Source organism: Wolffia australiana, chromosome 2 (genome assembly GCF_029677425.1).
Source record: "Wolffia australiana isolate 7733 chromosome 2, ASM2967742v1".
NCBI classification, from domain to species: Eukaryota; Viridiplantae; Streptophyta; class Magnoliopsida; order Alismatales; family Araceae; genus Wolffia; species Wolffia australiana.
The window spans coordinates 9,446,220-9,469,352 of record NC_135836.1 but is presented as its reverse complement, the minus strand read 5'-3'; the positions used below and the strand labels follow the sequence as shown (position 1 = coordinate 9,469,352).

The 23,133-nt window shown below is 39.3% G+C and overlaps 2 protein-coding genes across 5 annotated transcripts; one reads left to right on the top strand and one right to left on the bottom strand.

Annotated features, from left to right (window-relative positions):
* Window positions 1-8,168: 8,168 nt before the first annotated feature.
* On the top strand, window positions 8,169-16,873 carry G2484-1 (protein). Of its 4 annotated transcripts, none has more exons than XR_013584985.1 (15): window positions 8,169-8,559; window positions 9,980-11,769; window positions 12,067-12,410; window positions 12,495-12,859; window positions 12,947-12,999; window positions 13,091-13,198; window positions 13,279-14,655; window positions 14,736-14,809; window positions 15,011-15,116; window positions 15,217-15,397; window positions 15,483-15,550; window positions 15,658-15,770; window positions 15,839-16,480; window positions 16,564-16,766; window positions 16,845-16,873. XR_013584985.1 is itself a non-coding variant. In XM_078592007.1 (14 exons), exons 2-14 carry the CDS (start codon window positions 9,990-9,992, stop codon window positions 16,693-16,695), a joined length of 5,343 nt encoding a protein of 1,780 aa, XP_078448133.1. In that variant the 5' UTR covers window positions 8,169-8,559; window positions 9,980-9,989; the 3' UTR covers window positions 16,696-16,873. The 4 variants fall into 4 exon arrangements, 2 of the variants coding, with proteins under 2 accessions (XP_078448133.1, XP_078448134.1); XR_013584984.1 differs by having other exon boundaries at window positions 16,840-16,873; XM_078592007.1 differs by having other exon boundaries at window positions 16,564-16,873.
* Window positions 16,121-19,729, bottom strand: LOC144716763 (O-fucosyltransferase family protein). Its single transcript, XM_078592009.1, has 7 exons — window positions 19,335-19,729; window positions 18,978-19,068; window positions 18,642-18,718; window positions 18,247-18,335; window positions 17,898-18,087; window positions 17,217-17,836; window positions 16,121-17,104 (listed from the first exon to the last, which is right to left on the bottom strand). Exons 1-7 carry the CDS (start codon window positions 19,560-19,562, stop codon window positions 16,876-16,878), a joined length of 1,524 nt encoding a protein of 507 aa, XP_078448135.1. The 5' UTR covers window positions 19,563-19,729; the 3' UTR covers window positions 16,121-16,875.
* Window positions 19,730-23,133: the final 3,404 nt, after the last annotated feature.

Below are 23,133 nucleotides of genomic sequence, written 5' to 3'. Positions count from 1 at the left end.
TAAAGCCAAATGTTAATCTTGAATTTTCTATGTTTCATTGTGATTTTTTGGATGTTAATGAAATTTACGAATTTTTTAAGTTGTTTCATAAATAAATGAATCCATTAATTCAGAAGATATATTTGAAAGGATTATTCATGAACTTTTTGTAATTATTTGAGCTAGTGGATTTCTTGAGTTGGTCAATGGATTACAGTCATAGGCGCAGCTGCAAAGCAAGTCAGGGGGGCATGAGGCAGGTGATGAACTCAAATTTAGGCAAATAATTTGTGCTCATCATTTTAATTAATGAAAATTTATAAACCTTGACTCATAAAATATGTTGACTACTTAGTGATGAGAAAGGGTCGTCTCCAAGGGAACATATATTAAGACTTTATTTTTTTTTTAGGGTGATTAGGGGATGAAAATTTATTTTTTCTAAATTAGAATACGGCGAAGTTAGAAGGATGATAATTAAATATAGATATAACAAATAAATATATATGGATCTAAAAGAATGGAATAAGTGGGTGCAGAAAATGATGATGACGTATTAATTAAATATGAATGGATGATGTGTATGGATGTTATGGATGAGATGGGAAATGGATGGTTATGGATGGATCTGGATGGATTGGAATGGATAGATGTGAATGGATGGGTGTAATGAATGGATATGGATGGATATGGATGATATCGAGAATAATACAACAAATTAGGCACAAGATAGCTCACCGTTGATCCCTATGTTCTGCCACGATTAAGGCTATTTGAAATAACAGGAGAGCTCTTCCTCTTATCTTTCACTTTATAAATTAAATTGACAAAATAACATAAGAAAATTTGATGGATTGTGAAATCATTTTCTTTCATTCAGGATATTAGAGTAGAGAACTTTTAAAATACTCTTTACATGAATCAAGAGTATATTTATACATCCAACCATTTGAATGAGAAGAGAAGGGAAAGACAATCCTAAACCTCAAATTCCCAGCCCAAAAAACATTGTAGATCATTATATATTGAAATTTGAATTTGAATCGTTCTCTGCCCTCCAATATTCGTTTCCTCTGGTTTTCTATTCCCGTAGTGTCATTCTGGTGCAAAAAATTCAGTTAATTTGGAAATTTTCTTTAAAATTCAGTAAATAATTCCATAAATTAAATTTTATTCATAAAAGTATTTTTTACTTAAAATTTTTTATCACTTCAAATTTAATTTCTTAATTTATATATTACATATTTGAACTTAGAAATTTATTTTCTTCACGAATATGATGTTGGGAAAATCCATAAAAATACCTGAAAATCCAGAAAAATCTTAATATCATTCTTCGAATAGATTTAATGATTTAAGCTTGAAAACACTCATATATAATCATTTTAGTGTATCTAAACATAGAAAACTCATGAAATTGATCAATTAACTATAGTGTTATCAATGTGGTACGTGAAGATGGGACCATGAGCCATTGCATAGTCATGAACACAAGAAATTCGAGTAGTCTACTTCTGATCGAAATGTGGGACTAATTATGATTTATTCATAATATTATCCCTATTTCTGCTCTTCCTAGAGATATAATCTAAAAACATTGGACCGTGTGAGGCATCTATGTTGATATCCAACTTTTTTTGTCTATTCAAGAGCATTCAAATTGGTTGATAATAAATAGAGATATTGTCTTGAAAAACAATATCTATCACAGTGAATAACTGATTTGGAATCAACATATGACACAAGATTAGTTCATTGATCTAATGGTGATTCCTACCTTGATTACTATTAATCTTAAGTTACCAAAATTCACAAGATTAGTTCATTGATCACCATATTTTGTATTTCCATCATTTTGAGTTTTCTGACTTGCAGGTGAACTGAAAGGCCTTTGATCACCCATTCCAGTTTGTTTTTTTGTTTCATTTTCTCCTTAACATGTTTATGTAAGTTTTCAAAATATGATAAAACCCATAAAATTTATCTAATCTCGCTATGGATAGATATTTACTTTTCGTTTCAATATATATAAATATACATTCTTAGTGAATTATGAGTTTATAAAGTCAGTGTTCTCAGACTAGTTTAAATCCTTCAATGGAATCTTGAGTGGCCAAGCCGACTGACTGGGTAGTCTCTAGTTATTGTTTGCGATTACATGCCCCATTGACAGGTGGTTTTAGGCCATCCTCAATCGTCTAAGACCAGTAAAAATATTACTTCCTTTTTATTTTTTATTTAAAAAACTCGATGAAAATTTTACAGCCCAAAAGTCATTGAAATGGTACATAGAAATTCTGAGATAAAAGGTAAACAGATGAATTATTCAAATGTGTGAAGTTGTACATATTAAATTGCATACTTTGTGTTATTGTCATTCATAAAAGTAATATCCCTATTTCTTTAGGATTAGTAGAGATGAGACATGCCTTTCATGGGTTTTGCAATATATGTGATCATAAACATACAAGTTATGACCCACAAATCACATATCATCAATAATGGCATGCATTATCCATTGAATTTATAAGAACAGATGATATGAAAAATGAACAAAAGGAAATTATAAAAAATGAACGAAAGAAAATGATATTTAATTTATGTTTTGAAGAAATAATTATGTTATTATTATTATATCACACATCATGTTATACTTTGATGAATGTCTAGAAAGTTATACTGTCGAGTATTTATCTGACCATTGTGCTGCATTTCTACATATTTTTTCAAATGGTCAATAACTAATCTTCAGCATGGCAATATTTCTAAGATGGTGCTACATTGAGCTCCTGAGATGTTTGTCTCATGTTTAGGCCTGACCGTTGCCTGGGCCAGCCAAATATTTATTTTAGTAGGATGCTGTCAAAGAAAGTAGGCTATGCGGCTACCAGAAATGAGATAAGGAGAAGAGCAACAAAACCTTCTTGCTCGAAGACAATCCTTAGATCACTCTGCCACCCTGCTGAGCATTTTTTTAATAATTACGCGCACTGCCAGACACCCAGTTACTAGATTTATTCTATGCGACTATCCTCATCCGCTTCCAAAATCTGACAACTCGGAGGCTGTGAATAATATTGAAAACAGTCTGCCATTGTGAAAAGACTATATTTTACTGATATTCAGGATCAAAGTTCACGTTTAATGTGTTCTGTGCAGGTCAACAGATGAACAGAATACATGGATAAGACGTTGAATCCACTGTTGAACGACAAGAAAAGCAGGAAGATAGAGAACGTGGACTAGATTTCTGAACGACAAGAAAAATAGAAATTGAAAACGAGAAGACTGTTCTGTAGTAGAACGACGGGTAAAAAGAAGGCAGAACAACAAGAGAGATATTGCACCGGAGGTAAAACAACAGGTGAAAAGAAATTATATGTTTCTTATCAGTGACATTATCAAAGAGAAATTTGGATGCACCGTTTTAAGATTCGGGTTATAAATTCTAATTTTGTTCATTCTGTTTTTGAATTTCAGATCATGAGTTCGAAACAAATTTATATAGCTCTGAATTTCAGACTATAGATGCAAAATCAGTTTACGCTGTTCTGAAAATTAGCGAATAGAACTGGCTCTCTCCCATCATCAATATAATCCTGAAAAATCCATATTATAGTCATCTTATTTTTCTAATTTCCAATCTGATCTTAAAATTCAAGTTTATATTCTGCGTCTACCTTCACCAATCGTATATCTGAAAAAATTAAAACATAGAATTATTACTATCTGTTTCGATATATCTTAATGTGATTTTTTTAATTATTACTTGTCAAATCTTATTTATGAATCAGAATTAACATTAGGATTTTGAAATCTAAATCTTCTGATCTGCTGCTGGATATCTGATTCCTCTGATATGGTATCATGAATCTGAATTTTCTGCTTCTCCCTATTAATCTGAATAAAGAACTTGAATATTCTGTTCATGGTTATTAACCTTAAATCACTATACGCAAAATTCCTTAGTCTCGTTATAATCTGAGAATTAAAAATCTTACAGACAATATTAACTCTTATTTTTATGAATCTGAAATCATATGAGCTTGTTCTAAACGGTATTTACCGGTTATTATGTCTCTGAATCAGTAATTTTAAATAGTATTTACTCATTATTACTATGAATCATATACTATATTATTGGAATCTGAGGTTATAAATCTGAATAACAAATTCCAAATATCATTTACTGGTTAAAATACTGCTTCAGTAGTAAGATGTTTAACTTACTTACTATAGATATACTTGCAACCAATAAGAATTTTCAAATCTGGATCTTCTTATCTAGTGTTAGACATCGGAATCCTCTGATCTAGTGTCATAAACCTGAATCTTCTGCTTCCTCCTATTAATCTGAACCAAAAACTCAAATCTGCTGATTCTCTTTATAATATATATTATTCTGATTTAAAAATACATTCTTATAATACACATTGTGATCAGTCCTTTTAAGTTATGATCTATTTTGCAGATTTTGACTGGTTGAAAAAATTGAACTGCTGATTTAGTGAGAACATTCTTGATTCCTTTTGTGGCATTGGATCATATTTGGTTCCTGTTGACTTCTTATTAGAAATACATATTGAGGCATTGAAAACTTATAAGTAAGAGCTTCCTTGAATGATGGTATATTAGCTTGATTGATTAATTTAATAGATTTATTGGTACTGTGGCGATTTTATTAATCGGGTTCACCCATCTTAGAATTTCTTATGATTTCGTCTATTTTATTATTTGTTAGTCACTAACCTGCAGGATATTTAAATGGATTGAGAGAAATAAATATAAGAAAGAAGATAGTATCATATCCAAAGTACTAAGCTTAAAACTAGTGTCACATTGTGAACGCAAGGATCTTTATCAGTACTTATATATCATGTTGTAGATGTCAAAGCCTATGGTGGCTGAGCAAGTTGAAAGGAGGAGATCTACTCACCACCAATGAGTTCTGAGTGGTCGAAATGAATGTGGCATTGGTTTTGCAACCATTTCAATAATGACCATGTCAATGTTTGGGAATTTTTAAAGAGATCATCAGAATTCAACTCATAATGAGGATCGAAAAAATAATCATGGAGTAGTATTTTATAATATGACATAAAAATTATTAGAAAAAAATCACTAATGGTAACCATGTGTCGTGATAGTGCATGGGTAATAGAAGGGGTTCATAGGTTGACCAGCCTCTCAAAGTGCCCATTTTGATTCTAGGTTCCATGCTCATCAGGAACTGCCGCCTTTTGAATAAATTAAAATTCATTCATTATGTGAGTAAAATAGTAATGAATCCTAGTCAGTTGTAGTCTGTAAATTACTTTTATTACCAAGTAAGAAGGCTCCTTATGGAGGTTGAATTATGAGTGAAGTGTACGGATACTTTCAGGTTGAGATAAAGATAAGAGGTGTGAGAGAGGTAGCCAATATTTCTAGAGACAAATGAAGGGAAAAAAAAGATCCCTTTTTTTAAATTTCATGAGCTTATTAAGTCATTCCTGATAAGGTTTACAAAATGTTGTTGACTTCAAATTAGCACAATGGGGCACCACTAATTATGTAAATTTTCATTTGGATGATACAACACTACATTTATCCCATTGTAGTGCTATCAGGGGCCCTGATGAATTGTTTTCAGTGAAAATACCAAACCTTCCTCTATGCTTGTTTACCACACGTTGAATTGTGTCTATCAAATCCTAGTATCCATGTAATTCATACTAGAAAACATTCCTGTAATTGGTTTAGTGTTTATCAAAATATTAAATTGTAAATATAAGTTGATGTGAAATAAGATATATAGAGTGACATCGACACTAAATTTTATTGTGATCAGATATTGATAGCATTTGTATCACATATGCTAAGAGGATCAGATATTGGTAGCATTTATTTCCTTGGCTGTTGTATAAATGCTTGAAGAATCCTCTATTATCCAAAATTAATCACGTATCTAGAACAACGTGTAATGGTGAATAAATGTGATGTTTGATGAACACTAATACAACACATTGACTCAAATGCAACACCATAATTTTGACTCCAGATCTTCATTTTTATTTTTCATTCATCTGAAAATATGACAACAAATGATTTTATTTATCATTAATATCCTCAGATTTGAATAACATTTAGGTGACATAATTATGGTCAAACATCACCTTATTATTTCATCTCTTTGCTTTTTCAAGGTCTATTTGGATCAAATATTTATTATTTTTTGTAGAATGTAAATTTAATTATAAAAAATTCAAGACATCTTTGAGGATTGATCCATTTTACCTCTGTAAAGTTTAAAAAGTTTGTATCTTTTTTTTGAGGTCTGTAACAAAGATAAGACAAACCAGAACATTATTCTACTCGAAGATATGACCTCTTATCAAGAACCCATTACTTATTATATTAAATTGAATTCATCAGTAGTTTATATCAGAAATACCCTAAAAAATTAGGACTAAAAATTAAATATGAGTGTCCCTGATAAAATAATATTTCACATTACCAACATGGACGGTGATAGTTGGCCCAAAAAACATTTGACATTTTGCGATAATATTACAGTGTCATCATTATATAAGAATACTTAATTATTTGGTATTGGAACTATGTGTCCAAAAATCCAATCTCATAGTCCACATTTGATAAAATATATATTCAGTATAATGCATGTGTGATACTTATAAATGAAGACAAATAGTACATGTAGAGAATAAGTGAATAATGATGAGATCGTAATATTGTGATTAATAGTCTTTCAATATGCACTCTAAATATCCTATTTGGATGATAGTCAAGAAAGACATCAAAGTAAATGACAAGAATAACACTGCGTAATCATGCTGATACGATAAGGATTATTGATAACGTAACAATTAGTGTGAAAGCAAAGACGGATAGCAGTTGCTATTTAGAGAAATATTTCAATGAATTGATATATATGAGTTTCATGATGATATTATACCCTACATGTTTGAGGTTGACTCATGTCACGGTTGTGTAAATGGTCCTCAGACACGAGGCACTAAAGACACCTTGTGGATAGACACAAAGGTTGTTATGTGGTCAAGATGGAATCATTGCCCTTGGTATATGAGGAATTTGACTCAAGGAAGAATATGTTAAGATACTAATGTGTTAAAAAATAATAGATATGTTTTTTAAGCTAATTTCAAGTTTTGATTCATCGCAATCCTATTTTGATATTTGTTGCCATTTAGATATTTGTAAAACCCATATGTTCTTTGGACATCATGTCATGGTTGAATCTTTGATTCGATATCATCATCGGTTGACTGTCTTGTTATTGTGAAATTGGATTAAGAGACTTTTTAATCTGTTAATGGGAGGTGATAATCTTAGTATTAGATTCTCTAAAGTTTTGAATATTTGGTAAAGTATTTACTAAAAATAGTATATGTGTTTTTCCATATTTATTCTAAAATTTCCTCAAAATATTAAAAATTTGGGTTTTGTTAAACAATTTAATGCTGATACGTATCATATCATCGGAAAACAATATTGAAACAGTAAAAATACTGAAGCATTTTAATATCGATAATGTGTCTCAGTATTCATTGAGTTTGTTTCTTACGTTGAAATGAGGCCAAAGAAAGCATCTCGCTCTATACTATTTCATTGTGAGTCATAGTTTTAAGGCAAGAAGATATCTAATTCAAAGGAATCCATAGTGAATTGATCCTAACAAACATTGGATATTTGATCATACGAAAAAATAATCAAGCGCATACCCTTGACTGGAATCCTACTTCAGTACCTTAACCATGATCTCAGAAAAAAAACACACACATCATAAAAATATCAAAGTATAAAAGAGAACCCATGAGTATTGAAATACACAACCCCTTTCATATTTAAAAAATTTGCCGCTTTGAAGGAAAATTCCAAGCCCCGGTCTCTTTATTGGGCCGGATACGGGGCGGATTATCCGGGACCCGAACCCGAACTATGACGTGACGTCTTTATTGCGGAGGTCCATCCGAGTCAGACCGGATCCAGTCACCTCCTCGTTGCCACCCCCTGACCGAACTTAGAAATGGTACAACCCAGCGGTAACCTGACCGCGAAGGAGGGTATCCCTCCGTGTGGTCAAGCTGCGATGATAGATAAAAGGAAAGGGTTTTTATGCAAAAAGCTCATAGACATCTTCTTGGCGTCCTTTTTAAACCGAACTGTCACATTTTTTGTTACGCTCGTCGGAGGGAAGCTCAGAGAAGGCGAAGAGTCGAGCGGGAGAAGAAGGAAAAGAGAGGGATTTCGCGATTTCGGCTGTAGATTGTTCGAGTTCGTCGATCTTCTTCTCGCTGAGATCTCACTCTACTGTTTCGCCCTCTCTTCGCACCGTGGAATCTCTTCTGGCGAGTTGGGAATCTGCCGGGGAGGGGGAATCCATGTCGGGGATCTGGCAGATTGAAGTCGGACGCTTGGCGGAGACGGGGAAGATGGTATTCGTTCGCTTGGGGAAATGACCCTGCGGATTGCCGTGGGATTTGGGGCGTGGTCAGAAGTCTGTTTTGTTTTCGTCAACGGATGGAGGGTGTAAAGAGCAAGCTAGGAATTCGTTGTCTGGTACGTCGTCCGGCTCGCCGCTCTTGTTTGAATTCGTTTTTGCTTGTTTGTGAAGTTGTTTCCCCGATTCAACTTGATTTTGTGAGTAGTTATTGTAGAGCTAGGGTTATGGGTGTGTTTTTAATCTAATGGTTGAAAGCGGGAGGATGTACCTAATTTGTTTCTTCTGAAAGCCGAGAACTTTAATGTTCTGTTCGTATTTGTTTCGGGAGATCGGAGTTAGGGTTTTTGGGAACTGTTCTGGGTCTTCTCTTTCCCGTTGGATTGGGGAAAATTTGGTTCAAAGTTTTCTACTTTAAACTCTCGCGTCTCGCATTTCTTTCTCCTTCCTCGTCATTGGTCCTCGCTCTGTTTATTGGTGACATTATATTGGTCCTCCCCATCTTCAATCATCTGCCTCCCTGTCTTTTTTGGGATCTATATTCCGGTTCAGTTGATTCGTCCGCCGTTGAAGATAGTCTAAATAGAAGATTGAGCAGAATGGGAATAGGGTTTGAGGTTAATTTGGATTGGGGATTGAAAATCCGAGTGTTTTATGTCCAGTAGCTTCTTTTCCACTGCTTTACTCCTATCTGGATTCGTACCTTTTGGCTTCAGATTTCTTCATCGCTTACCTCACCTTATGTAATGTCATTCTTTCAAACAGCTTCTTTTGTTGCTTGTCTCTCTAAAGAGTAGTTTATCGCGTTGATGTTCCAATGGAAATTTTCAAGTCAGTCTTGAGCTGGATGGTCGTTGTGTTTCGTATGCTTCATAATTTGATTCGTAATTGTCAAGTCTGTTTCGAAGTTGGTCTCCGTACGTTCCGCATGTTTCTGTTGTAACCCTATCAGATTCCCGTGATAAATTAAAATCTTTATGTTTTAATTGGCTTTTCTGCCCTCTAGGGGTTGTTGTTGATTTGTTAACATTCGTTAACCGTTCAACGATCGTGTGGTCAAAAGAGGAATTATAAAGGAAATTCCTTTTGACGATCATTACTTTTGAATTTCGCTGTTAAAGAAATTTTAGAATAAAGAGATATTACGTATGATTAGTTCTTATAGTTTTGAATAAATTGTAGTATCTCGACTCTCGACTTTAATTGGTCTATTAAAGTTACGCGCCAGATGAAGTTTCAGTGGCCATTGACGTCAAAGCAAGACAAAATATATTTTTTACTGATATGAAGCTCGGTCATATTGGCTGTTTTCCCTTTTTTTATCATATATTTGTCACCCCTTTCAGTTTGATTTACTTTTCATTCGTGGACAATGAAATTCTTAATCAAACTAATTTTCCGTCATTTTTGGTCCGAAAATTTTCGTGTAATAACCATCTGTATTTTAATGGCTTTGTACGGAAGGCGCATATCAGTATTTTTGTTGTTATAATCAGGCAGGCTTCTAATTTCTTCCGTATTCGCCTGTGCAATTTATAGGTATACACAGATGGATTATGATGGCAATGACTTTCAAAATCAGAATTTTCAGCTGAACGGAGAAGATAACAACAGATTTTCATCAGGTTTACGCTCTTTTTCTCTGCCCAAATTTGAATTGGAAGATCATTTCCAGGTCAGTCTGAGATTTGATGGTCTAGTTGAACCTGAGCCTTTGATTGACATTCGAGACCAAGACGAAAGGGACTGGATTGAAGATTTCTCCTCTAGTAACGCATCCTTGGATTTTAATTCCGTTCCTGCCGACCCATGCTCAATCTCAAGGCGGAAAAATGTGTGGTCTGAAGCCACATCTTCAGAATCCGTCGATATATTACTAAAATCTGTTGGGGAGGATGATGTGATCCATAAGAGAACATTTTTCATTGATTTGACTTCTCAAAATGATTTGATTGACGTGGACAATCACACTGTTTCTGGTTGCTTTCAAGAAGAAACGAAAGCCATGAAGGCGGGATCTGTACTTCTTACTGAAGAATCCAAGAAGGAATTAACTGACCTCCACCCTGATACGTTGGAGGATAGTTATGTGGTTAGTAGTAGTGGAGACGGAGTGAATAGGAGACCTGATGTGGCAAATCCAAGCTCTAGTGAAATTCTTCAGGATGACTGTGGACGAAGTGAGGTAATTACTGGGACTACTGATGTATCTTTTGTATCAAAGGAACATTCGCCGGATGGAGGGAATGGCCATATGACCTCCGGCGACAGTAAATCAGATGACAATTCTGTGGAAAAGACCATGTCAAGTGACCAATCTGCCCTTGTTGGCGAGGCAACCCAGGGGGTTGCTTGTCTCACTGATTCAGCATTAGTTTCTGTCAATATTTCTGAGAAAGACCCTGATAGTTTGACGTCGAACTCACGAGCTGTGGACCCTGGAAGTGAAGGTTCGGTGGCATTTGTGTCTGAGCTGAGCCAAAATGTCCCGGAATCGTTATCTGACCTAGATATGAAAATGAAGCCGTCTCCACTGTTGATGGATGATTACAATAAACATGAGATAACTGAGAAAGATGGTTTGCTCGAGGATGTTGCCCACCAGATTGAGAATCTAAGTAAAGTGAACTCTAGCTCCGGTCAAGTTGTGACTCTTAACAATCAGACGAGTACTGAAGTTAACTCTGTCGAAGGTGGCAGCTTAGAAGATGCCAAGAAGTTGGCATGGTTGGCTAAAACGGGCTCTTTGGAGAGTCCCGTGGAGAGTTGTGAGCTTAGAGTGCATAATAACTTAATTACAGATGACTCCTTGGTTGTTAATGAGTCTGTCGTTGTTCCTGAAGAAGATGAAGATACTTTGAAACCTCTGCCTGAAAGAGAGAAGGAAGTAGGAAGTCAGGTTGCTGTTTCGGATCTGGCGCAAAAAAAAGAGACTGATGGTCATGATCCGACTTCTTCTAAAGCCAAACTTATTCCCAGCGTGCCAGAGTCTACAGAAACTCTAAAAAGAATTGAAAGTGACGAGGATAAGAAGGCCGGGATAACTGTAGATGGTGAGAGTGCCTGTCTTGCTGAAAAGATAGTTCCAGAAGTTGATGGGAAGTCTGGGAACGTGAATAAGGCGCAGGTTCAGAATGGGGAACTGTCTGAAAAGTGTAGTGCTGGTTCTGAACTGGATCGTGTGGAGTCGAGCGTGGAAAATGTCAGGCCCCCGGATTCTGCTGATTTGAAATCTAATGTTGTTGAAAAGCCACTGGAGTCTTCAGGTGAGCTTCATCACACTGTTAGACCATTGGATAGTGAGGGTTGTCAAATTGTGGAGGTGGCAGGTAATAATTTCGGAATAGTTATTTTTGACTTTTATCTTCATCAATGATTTATTTATGATTGGGTTATCTTCTGGCGAGAATTCAAAGTTTTCTATTTTTTGTTAAGGTTTTGCTCGCCTGATGTTGTATTTTATATTTCTATTTGAAATAATTCGGAATAAATTATGAGATTACCCAAAATGTGACGATATGTTGGACCTTATTTATTTGTCTGTATCTTATTATGTTATTATCTCCATTTTTCATAGTGCCGTATCAGTTTAATCGATTTGATTAATTATTGTTGATGACCTGTAGGCCATGAAGAAAAGTCCCATCAATCGGCTCATGCGCCTGTAGAAGACGATCCTATTGCTCTTGAACCTGTCTGTGGTTCACCAACGATCATCAGCTATGCAAAATCTTATTGTGGACAGTTAGAAGAACAAGAACTTGACAAACAGTCGTCTGATAAACAGCCATCAGAAACTGCGCCAGCGGTGGATTTTGTTGAGAACAGTAGCAGTAGAGAGCCCAAGGATGCATGCTCATCTGAAGAAAGAACCTTTACGTTCAATGTTGGATCGAGAAATGCGTCTGAAGAGTCTCCTATTAGCGGGTGGAAATCATTCTCGGCCATGGAGCCCCTAGGGACATTGAAGGTTAGATTTTATCAAGCTTTTATTTCTAAAATTTGGCGTAAACTTTAATTCTTTTTCTTGCTTTTTAAAACGTTACTGTTGTAGAATGAGGAAAGGAATTCAACGGCCTCCGGCTTGAGGAAGGGTAATGCAACGGAGTTTGGTGAGTCTGACCCGATTGATGTTAGTACTAAGAAAGCTCACAAGGATAAAAGTAAGGCAGCGTCTAGTCCATCTGAAAGGTCAACGTCTAGAAAGAGGTCACATGCGAAGGAAACTTCAGCTCACGTTGAAACGAGTGCAAACCTAGATGTAGGACCAGGAGAAGAGAGATATCAACAGTCTAGTGCTGAAGGAGGTGGGCTCAAACAGTCTGACTCATCTGTCGGGCCAACCTTAGGTCTCCAGCCTTTTACAGATGAACAGCAAGTTCAGCTGCGTGCACAAATCTATGTTTATGGATATCTAATGTGAGCTCTTTGACGATCTCTCCCCTTTGTTGATCTCTCTCTTTCACAATTTCTTTCTAATTGTGTTAATTGGTTCAATTTTCGCAGTCAAGGCATTCCGCCTGATGAAGCATGCATGGTTGCAGCATTCGGCAATAATGGTTGTTTTTTCTTTCTGTCACAGCCAGTCTTTTCTCTTCTTTTTATTGGTTTACCTCTTCTGATTCTAATCTTATTGCGTGGAATATACAGATAGTGCACGAAGTGCATGGGAAGGAACTTGGCGTATTTCATTGGAGAGGTTTCGCGGCCCGAAGTCTCCATCTGCAAGTTTTGCAACTCCTCTACCTTCCCACGCAGGTCTTTTTTTTTAACTTTTATTTATTTCTTAAAAGTATTTTATTAAAATTACTTAACCATCAAGTACTTCGAATTTGCAGGTCCACGGATCCAGGAACAGTCTCCAAGATCCGTTGTTCAATCCAAACCTCCTATGACTCCTATAACAATGACTGCAAGCCGAAGCATTGGGAAGTGCTCCTCGGCTGTAATTTCTAATTTGATGCCTTTATCGTCTCCAACGTGGCAGGATGCTTCTCAATCCAGCATATCAAGGGACCCAAGTCTATTGTCTCCCACTCATGGCTTCCAATCTTCACAATCGAAGCATTGCCCCCCAAGTGGTTGTTCATCCTGGCTACCGCCGGCTTCGTCCATACATTTGATCGGACCATCGCCAACTCCAGTGCCCTTTTCGGTGCCATCACCGCCATCTGTTCTCGACAAGGGGACAACTCCTTTTTTGAAGCCACCGACAGCTGAAGCAACAACACCAATGTCTATCAGGGACTTTGCTGCGACCAGTTCAGTCCCTGCATTGCAGGCGGAGCCTGCTTCTGAGAAAAAAACGGCAAGCACCAATCATAAATCAAGGAAAATGAAAAAAGGGGATGACTCGTCCATGTCGGAACACGAGATTTCTACCAGTCTGCCAGAATCAACTCATTCCCAGTCTGATATTGTGGTATTTCCATCTGTACCGCCCCCAACACACTTCCAGGTTGTAGGAAACAGCGGGAAAGAACAGCGGGTCATATTGTCTGAAGAGACATGCAGTAAGATTGAGCTATCTAGGTTACAAGCTGAAGATGCTGCTGCCTTTTCAGCTGCGGCAGTCAGGCATTCTGAAGGGATATGGGCCCAGTTAGCCATTCAAAGGAATTCTGGACTGGCTTCCGAGATTGAGGTGAAACTTGCTGCAGCTGCTGTTGCTGCTGCGGCAGCATCTTCTGTTGCAAAGGCGGCAGCTGCCGCGGCCAAGGTGGCAAGTGACGCAGCGATGCAGGCTAAGTTGATGGCGGACGAGGCAGTGACATCAAAAACCATCTTTGCAGACCAGGGGGCTAATCTTTTGAAGGGTACGGAGAGGGCTACTGCATCGACCGTCTCGGTTATTTCTGCCGCCAAGGAGGTTGCCCGGCGAAGAGTGGAAGCTGCTTCGGCCGCCTCCAAGCAGGCCGAAAATCTTGATGCAATTTTAAGAGCCGCAGAGCTCGCTGCAGTGGCTGTTTGCCAGGCAGGTGCCGTGGTGGCGATGGGGGATCCTCTGCCTTTTACGTTGAATGACTTGATAGAAGCTGGTCCTGAGGGTCACTGGAAAGCACCCTCGAGCACTGACACAAACACTGAAAAGCGGCCGAGTTTGGACTTTGTTAGTGATGTTAGTAACAATGATGCCGGTTTAGGCCAGATGCATGATAATCTACCGACAGTTGATGAGGGAAGGTTGCCAGAGGAATCTGCGGTGAATCTGACAGGCAAGGAAAATTCGTATATTTTCTTTTTTTCCTTTTTTACTTTCATTTTTTTGGAGGAGTTACCTTGGTTTTTGGTCCAGAGCCTGAAAATATTGAAGATCGTGATGAGGGTAGCTTGAATGAGAGGTACATCCAGGAAGGTTCTCTCGTTGAGGTGAGCCTTTTCTTGGTGTTATTTTTTGCTATGTAAATGGGTACTTTCATGTTTGAAGGCCCTCGTAAGGTTCATTCAAGAGTTAGCAAGATTTAAAGATAAAATTGATCTCGAACTTGAACTTGTTTTTTTTATGGCATCTCCTTAATTTTTTTAAAGTAATCTCTTGATTGTTTTTTTGTTCTGAAACTATGATTCTAGGTTCTCCTCGACAAGGATAACGCAAGGATATGGTATTCGGCTAACGTTCTCTATCTGAAGGATGGCGAGGCATATGTGAACTACAATGACTTGCCTCCTGATTCAGGTAAACGTTCCTCCAGCATTGACGAGTATGTCTTCAAGGTTTGTTGGCGTCTGGATCGTGTTGGATTGACTCGGTTTTCTCTTCTTTAATAATTTTGTAGGAGTAGATGAGCAGAAAGAGTGGGTACCACTCATAGGACTGGTCGACCGACCTCCCAGAATACGCCTTGCCCATCCGTTGATGACTGTGAAGAACGAAGGAACTAAGAAACGGAGGCGAGCTGCTGCGGGCAATTATCTGTGGGCTGTTGGAGACAGAGTCGATGCATCGATTCACAACGGGTGTGCTTGTTTCCGTGTTTAACTTTTCAGATTTTCATGTTTTGTAGAAATTTATTGTTCTAGCCTTTACTGGATGCTTTGCCAGATGGTGCGAGGGTGTCGTGACGGAGAAGAACAAGGAGGATGAGACAAAGCTGACCGTTCACTTTTCAGGTACAAAAGCGATTCTTAAAACGTGATGCCCATTAAAAGAAGAGAAATTGGAATTTTTTTTCCTTTTTTTTTATCTATTAAGCTTATGGGTTTTATGTTTGCATCAGGTGGAGAGATCTCCACTATCAGAGCCTGGCAGCTCCGTCCATCCCTTGTCTGGAAGGATGGGCAATGGGTGGAGTGGTCTCGACTCAGAGAAAACACGTGCTATGCTTACGAGGTCGGTCTTCTTTTCCTATTTGTCCCAGTTATCATCTTTCTTTCTTCATAACCCACGACTGTGATCAGGGCGACACTCCCAAGGACAAGAGGCAGAAAGTATCCAGACCCGAAGGCGAGAACTATCCGAAATTCAAGGGCGTGGAGCTCCACGAAGAGCCTGCTACTATCCAACAACCCGTGGAGCGGAGGCCTTTGTTGGGTTTATCCGAAAAGGAAAAAATATTCTCCTTTGGGAAAACCGCGGCGGAGGTCGCTGGCAACCCGCCGAGGAGGCTGAGGTCCGGGCCCAAGGACTCTAGCCAGTCGAGGGTAGTCTTTGGCATCCCCAAGCCGGGGAAGAAGAGAAAGTTCATGGAAGTAAGCAAGCACTATGATAAACCTGAAGCTACAACCAAGTATCTTCTCCCTGGCGCACCCACCAAGAGTAGAAAGGTCCCCGAGTCGAGGCCCCCGAAGGCGATTCCCAGGCCTGAGGAGAAGCACCATCGGCAACCAGAGAAGGGCGGCTTTGGCGAGTCCGAGCCGCCGTCATCTTCAACACGGCTCGGGGCTGGCCCGGCGGGCGGGTCCAAGAAGAAAGCTCCGGTGGCGGTGGCCAGAGGAAGAGCTGTGGAGAGGGCCCAGAGCGAGGAAAGGCATGGCAGCGTCGTCCCTGAAATTGGGAGCGAGCTGAGGAGGTCTAACCGAAGGATCCAACCCACCTCCCGAGTGAGAATCGGACTGCCCCTGTCGTCACCGCCCTTTCCTGCCTACTGTTTCTTTGTTTGATAATCCGCCTATTGTTGTTGCAGTTGCTGGAAGGGCTACAGAGCTCAATGATTGCCCCCAAGGTGGCCAGCGTGGCCGGCCCCAAGGCCTCATCGAAGCATCCGCCGCCGACAAAGCACGGTAAGACTGAAGGAGATTGGATCGGAGGACACTAGTATGAAAATCTTTTGCCGGCAGCGGAGGTGGCGGCGGCAGCAATTCAGGGATGAAAGAGGCGGCATTTTCGGTCAGGACCTTGCAGGGCTGCTCTTTTTTTTTTCTCTCTCCCTAAATTGTGTACATAAAAGATTTGATACTAGGTCAGGATATCGTCGCCGTTGGGCATTTCACTGCCGTCACCGCCATTCAAAGGTGGAGTTGGGGTTGGCACAGACACACGCGTAGGGGAACTCGTGGAAGTCTCCTCGGCCCGGCCTCATTTCATCAGGTTCACCCATGAACCCCCGCTGCGCCGCCCGTACCCGGCCCACGAACGCAGCCCACGGCGTCTCCTCCCGCGCCCTGAATGCCCTGCTCAGTTTCCTTGCGTTCGGCCTAATCGTCCTCCGGTGCCCCTCGTATCGCCTGCTCGAACCACCAATCAAAGTAAATATACTTACTAGCATGTGACCAGTAATTCCGTTATTTTCTGACTGCATGAATTTTAAAAGAGAAGAGATTAGATAGTAGTACTAGCCTGTGGCCGGCGAGGATCTTGGCCATGTTGCCGTTGTTGTTGGCGACGAAGACGTGGCTGGCGAAGCAGACGGCGTAGTCAACGGCGGCAAGACGGGAGGAGAAGGCGAGGAGTGGCGTGAAGGCCTCATCTCCGGCAAGGATGGAGTCCTTGGTGAAGAAGTGTGGGAAGAGTTCCCTCAATGGCTGCAGAGTCTCCTCTGCTCTGTATATCTCCCCTGACGCTACGTAGACCGCCGTCTCATTGCCAAAGCCCAAGGCTCTTAGCATCAGCCCCACCTCCTGCGGCGTCAACGGGCACTTGCCCCTCCGTCGCTCACCCGCCGCGTCCAATTCTGGCAAATTCTCCCACCTCTTTCTTATCTCTCCCAGCTCCTTCCTCTCCCTGTCGCCGCCGCCGTAGTAGCAGCCGGAGAAGGCCAGCATGTCCGGCTCAAACCTCAAGTGAATGGCCACGAAGCGAGCCGCCTTCTCCCCCATGCGCTGAACTATCTTCTCGCCGAGCTCTCTAATGGGCCTGGTGAATCTCAGGGCTTCGTAATTGGCCCTGCAACGGAGTTTCTGAAGCTCCTCGTCGATGTCGTTTGCCAGCCGGTAGTCAAACTTGGTCAGCTGCACAGCCTGTTGAAACAGTTTAAGAACCAAACCATACCAAAATAAATGTTTGAGTGGAGAGGCAAACCCGGCGTCTGAGTAAGATTGGGAGGACGAAGTTGAGGTAGTACTCCGGGGGAGATCGCCGGGGGATGCGCATTGTGTATGGGGGCCTCTCCATCCTTCGCATCACCTTGTCCGGAATTCTCTTCACAATCTTCACGTCCTTTGACAGGGCAGAGATGAACCAATCCGCGTCGAACACGTCGGCAAAATCGCTGTTTCATGAAGGAGAAAATGGGCTCAGTCGTTGTTAAAGATAATGAAGGATGTTATGGTTGACGTCGCCATCAACTGGGTTGTGAAAAATAATCCATTAAAGTCAACGGTTGACGTCGATGGTTGACTCTTATTGAAGCTGGGGAATGCTTACCAACCTATCATCTTTCCAAAATGAATGGTGATCCAGTGCTGGTAGAACAAGCGTCGCGTTTAGAATGCGTGCGATGACGACGGCGTCGACTATCTGCACCACAGATGGACAAGCAGAGCATCAGAAAGGTGTGAACTAATACTCTCACTTTCTCCGAAACAAAATTTAGAAAATAGAACAAACAAAGGCTTCAGATGGACAATATGAGGCTAAGTATCAAAGAAATTTAATCAGGAAATTTAAATCACTTTGCCTGTTAAGAATGCTTGAAAGAAAGTATTTTTCATTAGATAATTTAATGATGAACAAGATTAAGTGAGTCGCATTATTTCCTAATTTCCTAGACGTTGTCAAATCAAGCTTCTTCCATATTATGTTTGAGGAGGTTTTTGAACTCACCCCTATGCGTTGCTGATTTAATCCACCACTTGCGGCAATTAGCAGGTACCCATTAGACGCCCTTTCACTAACTGCACCTGTAATTTCAAGAGGGATATTCCGTTTTTCAAAAACAATGCAAAAAGTCGTAGTCTCAAGTCATTTTCATGACGAAAGTCAATATTTATTATTTACGTCGGCAAGGCATGGGAGAAAGAACATAATTGGGAATACTTTTCTTTTTAAAATCAGATAATCATGAATAGTTAAAATAATACTGTAAAGAACGACAATGCCCATCAAGCTTGCTGAGAGAGTTGACCATTGGTGATAAAATATAGAAAGGGAAAACCATACCTTTGAATCTAGGACTTCTCTCACTACATCTACGATATGCATCCGAGAGCTTTGATTCCCAGATGTCAATTGCTCCATGGCGCAAATGAACCTGCATTTTTCACAAATTGCCCAAAAAAACAATTCAATTAATCCGCAACTCAATGAAAATACATCCAATGCAGGTATTTTTATAGATAAACGACTCCGCATGATTCAAAATACTTCGCCATATCTCTCTGAAGGGAAATACCATATGCCAGAATCAAATTCGGCCCCTCGACAAATCGCCAGATTGCAATCCATGGATCTTACGGATAAATTCAAGGAAAAAACTAAAAAAAATGAAATTCAAACCATTAATGCAAAGGGAGTCACCTGTTTGAAACCCCACGGCCGCCTCAGCTGCGCGTACCACTCCCCATGGGACACAATGTGCCCGGTAAGGAGAGAAACGAGGCCGAGAACGAAGAGGGTGGAGCCGAACAAGAACAGAGGAGAGATCATCGACCGCTGTATCTGCTTCGCCGAGGGGACAAGGAAAAAGTCCAAAGGAGCCACCTTTCTGAGGTGATCCAATCGGCAATTCCTCAACGAACCGTCCATGGATCAAAGACGGATCAATCAGAAACGATCATGAATCAAAGTGAAGATTGCGAAGACGATCTGGGAATTCTCGAGGGATTGGAGAGAAGCGGATCGATCAAGGATTTGGAGAGGTTGGCGGGCCTCCTGCTTCGTCGCAGAGAGTGGAGAGGGTGCCCTCTCTTCTCTATTTATCTCTCGGGTTTAAATAATACGCCCAAAACCGTAACTAACGCCCGAAAACGGCGCATCTTCCCAGCCAGTTCATCATCTCCTGGCCGCATCTCCCAGTCACATCGACGGCCACCGACAGCGCCACGTCACAGTCAACAGACACTAACTTTTCATTCAGAATAATAATAATAATATCCACGCCAAGTGACAGACTCATATTGGGATATGATATCTTATTCTTGTTAGTAAGAAATGCACACATACCCCTATACTCAATTAAGAGGATTTGTGGCTAAGATTATAGTTCAGGATCGTCTGGATCGTGGACTATGGACGGGACGAGACGAAGATAGTCCAGTCCGACGTCCAAAATCAGTGCAGGGACGCGGACTGGACGGTTTTTTCATCACAGGACGAAAAAATCATCCCATCCCGTCTCAAACGAAATATCCAATAAAAAAAGTTCCAAGATCTGACTGAATTAATATGGATTTTTCCAAGTTTTTTTAGGGAAATAAAGAGGAGAGAAAGCGGAGGGACATATGTAACATTACTTTTGGGCGGCATCAGTTTGGGCGCACAAAAAAACAGGGACTTTGATGCAAAATGTCAATGAATTGATATCGCGATGCCACGTGACAAGATCTCAACCGTCGGAAGCGAAACTGACAGATTTTCGTCCATCCCTTGCCGTCCATCGTCTGAGACCTCTGGACGGGATGGTTTTCGTCCGACTGGATGAAAACCGTCCAGTCTGTTCGTGGAGCCATTACCATCATTGTTTATTGTATATGTATATTCTTTCATCTGTGCAATACTGTCAAATGACTAAGGACATGGTTAATTTTCAAGTGTTAATCTTTCATTCCAGTTAGTATTGATGTGTAACAAAGATAATCTTTTCTAGAATCTCCATTACCCTTGAAAATAATTTAATGCTTCCTATTCCTCCACATAATCTCCTCTTATACTGAAGACAAACAATCCCATTCAATCACCAATGCGTACTTCTTTATATATTTGAGCTAAGTCTAATTTCAATCTCGTGATTATTGAGTTATACATTGTTGATAAAGCGTAATTATCCATTCACAACATGCATTTGTCGTCTTAGGTCTCAAGACCATGTACACAATCATGAAATAAATCTACCTGATTCAAGTATATGTAAAATAACATTCAAGTATTTATATTGATCAATTCATTGACATATTTTCCTGAAGAACACTCACTTTCCATCCTTACGGTCACTATACAAATGTCCACAAGATCTACTATACTTATCATATATAAGTAGGATCAGATTTCGCTATTCCTTTCAAATAGTTAGATGTTTAGAATACATGTTTAGATATTAATAATTCGTTAAGTCATTACATATATTCAAGGACTTTGTTACAAGCATCACTCAAGAATAGTAATGCATAAATATTCATTTTAATGAACTTAAACATGATAAAAAAATTGTTTGGATTGAAGGCCACATAATATCTAGCACTCTCCCTATGTTGACATAAACCAATGGTAGGAATCAATGATAAAGTGTAAGTAAAATATACAAGTATGAATTCCTTTCTTCATAAGGCCAAACTAAACTCAGAATTAACAGTCTAGTTGAGGTGTCCAGGAAACTAATTGTGGGTAAATTATTTGGCTCAAGGTAACAAGAACATGAACTATCAAGAATTGACGAATTTGATTTGCAGGATCATTTCAAGGAGCTTAGTTAAGGTTAACTTTGGCAAAAATGTATATAAGACAATAATTAATATCTTCCTTTCACCTTTAGTCAAAACTGAACCTGGAATGAACAGATGAGGTGATATGTCAAGGAAACATTTGGCTCAAGATATGGGGAGCTTAACTACAAAAAATAACTACTAAATTCCAAAGAGAACTGGTAGTCTGTGCTCCCTCAATCTTTTGGTCTTGCCACATTCCTTCCCTGAGGATTGACGATAAGTTCAACAAATTGAGACCCATACTTGTTTTCCTTGTACTTTGTCTCCACCATTCTTAATAAGCACACATTTCCAGTCCATGAAAACAAATAAAGATGTATAGATAAATAAAACATGAATTAAAATGTAGCGAATTATGAAAGGATAAGAAGATCACCCCATCCAAATGCACGAGTAGAGACTTACATATTATAAGATATTTTTTAGAGATTCATAATTAAATAAATCTCCATTATCCAAAATCAATTCCAAATTAAATAATTTTCCTTGTTCTCTTTCCATTATCCAGATATGATTAGTGATTGTTTAAAATACATCCATTCCAACACTAGGTCTCCATCAACATATCAATAGTGGTATATGATATTCATACCGATAACATCCTATACAGAACCATTAATTGGCTTTATCTAGATATCCAACCATAACTCCTGGCCAGATCAAAAAAGCAAAGTGTAGACCCAAGTCACTCAATCCAACCCTCCATTTTATTCATCCCAAAGAAATCATGAACCCTATGGTTTACCAATCTACATTCTAATCTACATTGATTGTGTAATCTATGTATTGAATGATGTCGCAGCAGCCTTCTGCCTCACCTTGGACCCTCCATGTCTTGAGAGAGCGACGATGCGATTTTCCGCAATCATCTTCCACAAAGCCAAGCTGGACTGCGAAGAGAAATCCAGAATTTCTGTGTTCACTGACCATCCAAAGTCAAATCCCATGTGTTGACCCATCATGCAGTTGACCACGGGCATTGAGCACCCGAGACAAGATTAAGGGGCTCTTTCTCCGCCTCTAGTTATACATTTGGTAAAAAAATTACAGATACCGGAACCCATTGATTATGCAATCTAGTTTGACATAGGTTGCTACCTTTCTGATAATGATAAAGGAATGATACCATGTGATTACAGCACCAAGATTTTTATATTTGATTCGTACAACATCAGCCATTTTGTTATCCTTGTCAGATATCTGTAATTGTATAATGAAATTGGATAATTCAAAAGTACATGATATCCTATCCTATAACATGTTTGTTACTCATAAGTATTTTCAATTTATGTAGTTTTTAGGATTTGGTATCAGATAACTTTTCTAGTTTAATTTAGGGTAATTTACTATTTATTAGTGCTCCTATTAGATAGAGACATTTTGTGACTTGGACTCTTTAGCCTTGACAAGGACTTTGGAGTGAAGAATTAGCAGGGGCATGAGCGATGGATGCAGCAAGCTTCGGTAGCAGCTAGAGATAACGGTAACGTTAAGTATGGCCAAGCTGGTCATGGATAGCCAGGCACTATCTATATTGTCCATAACTCTATCTCTCTCTCTTACTATCTCTCTCACTCCCTCTCTCTATCTATATCTATCTATTTATCTATTTAGCACACACTCTCTCTATCTTTCTATCCATCTCTCTTTCTCTTTATAGCTCTCAATTGGGTTTT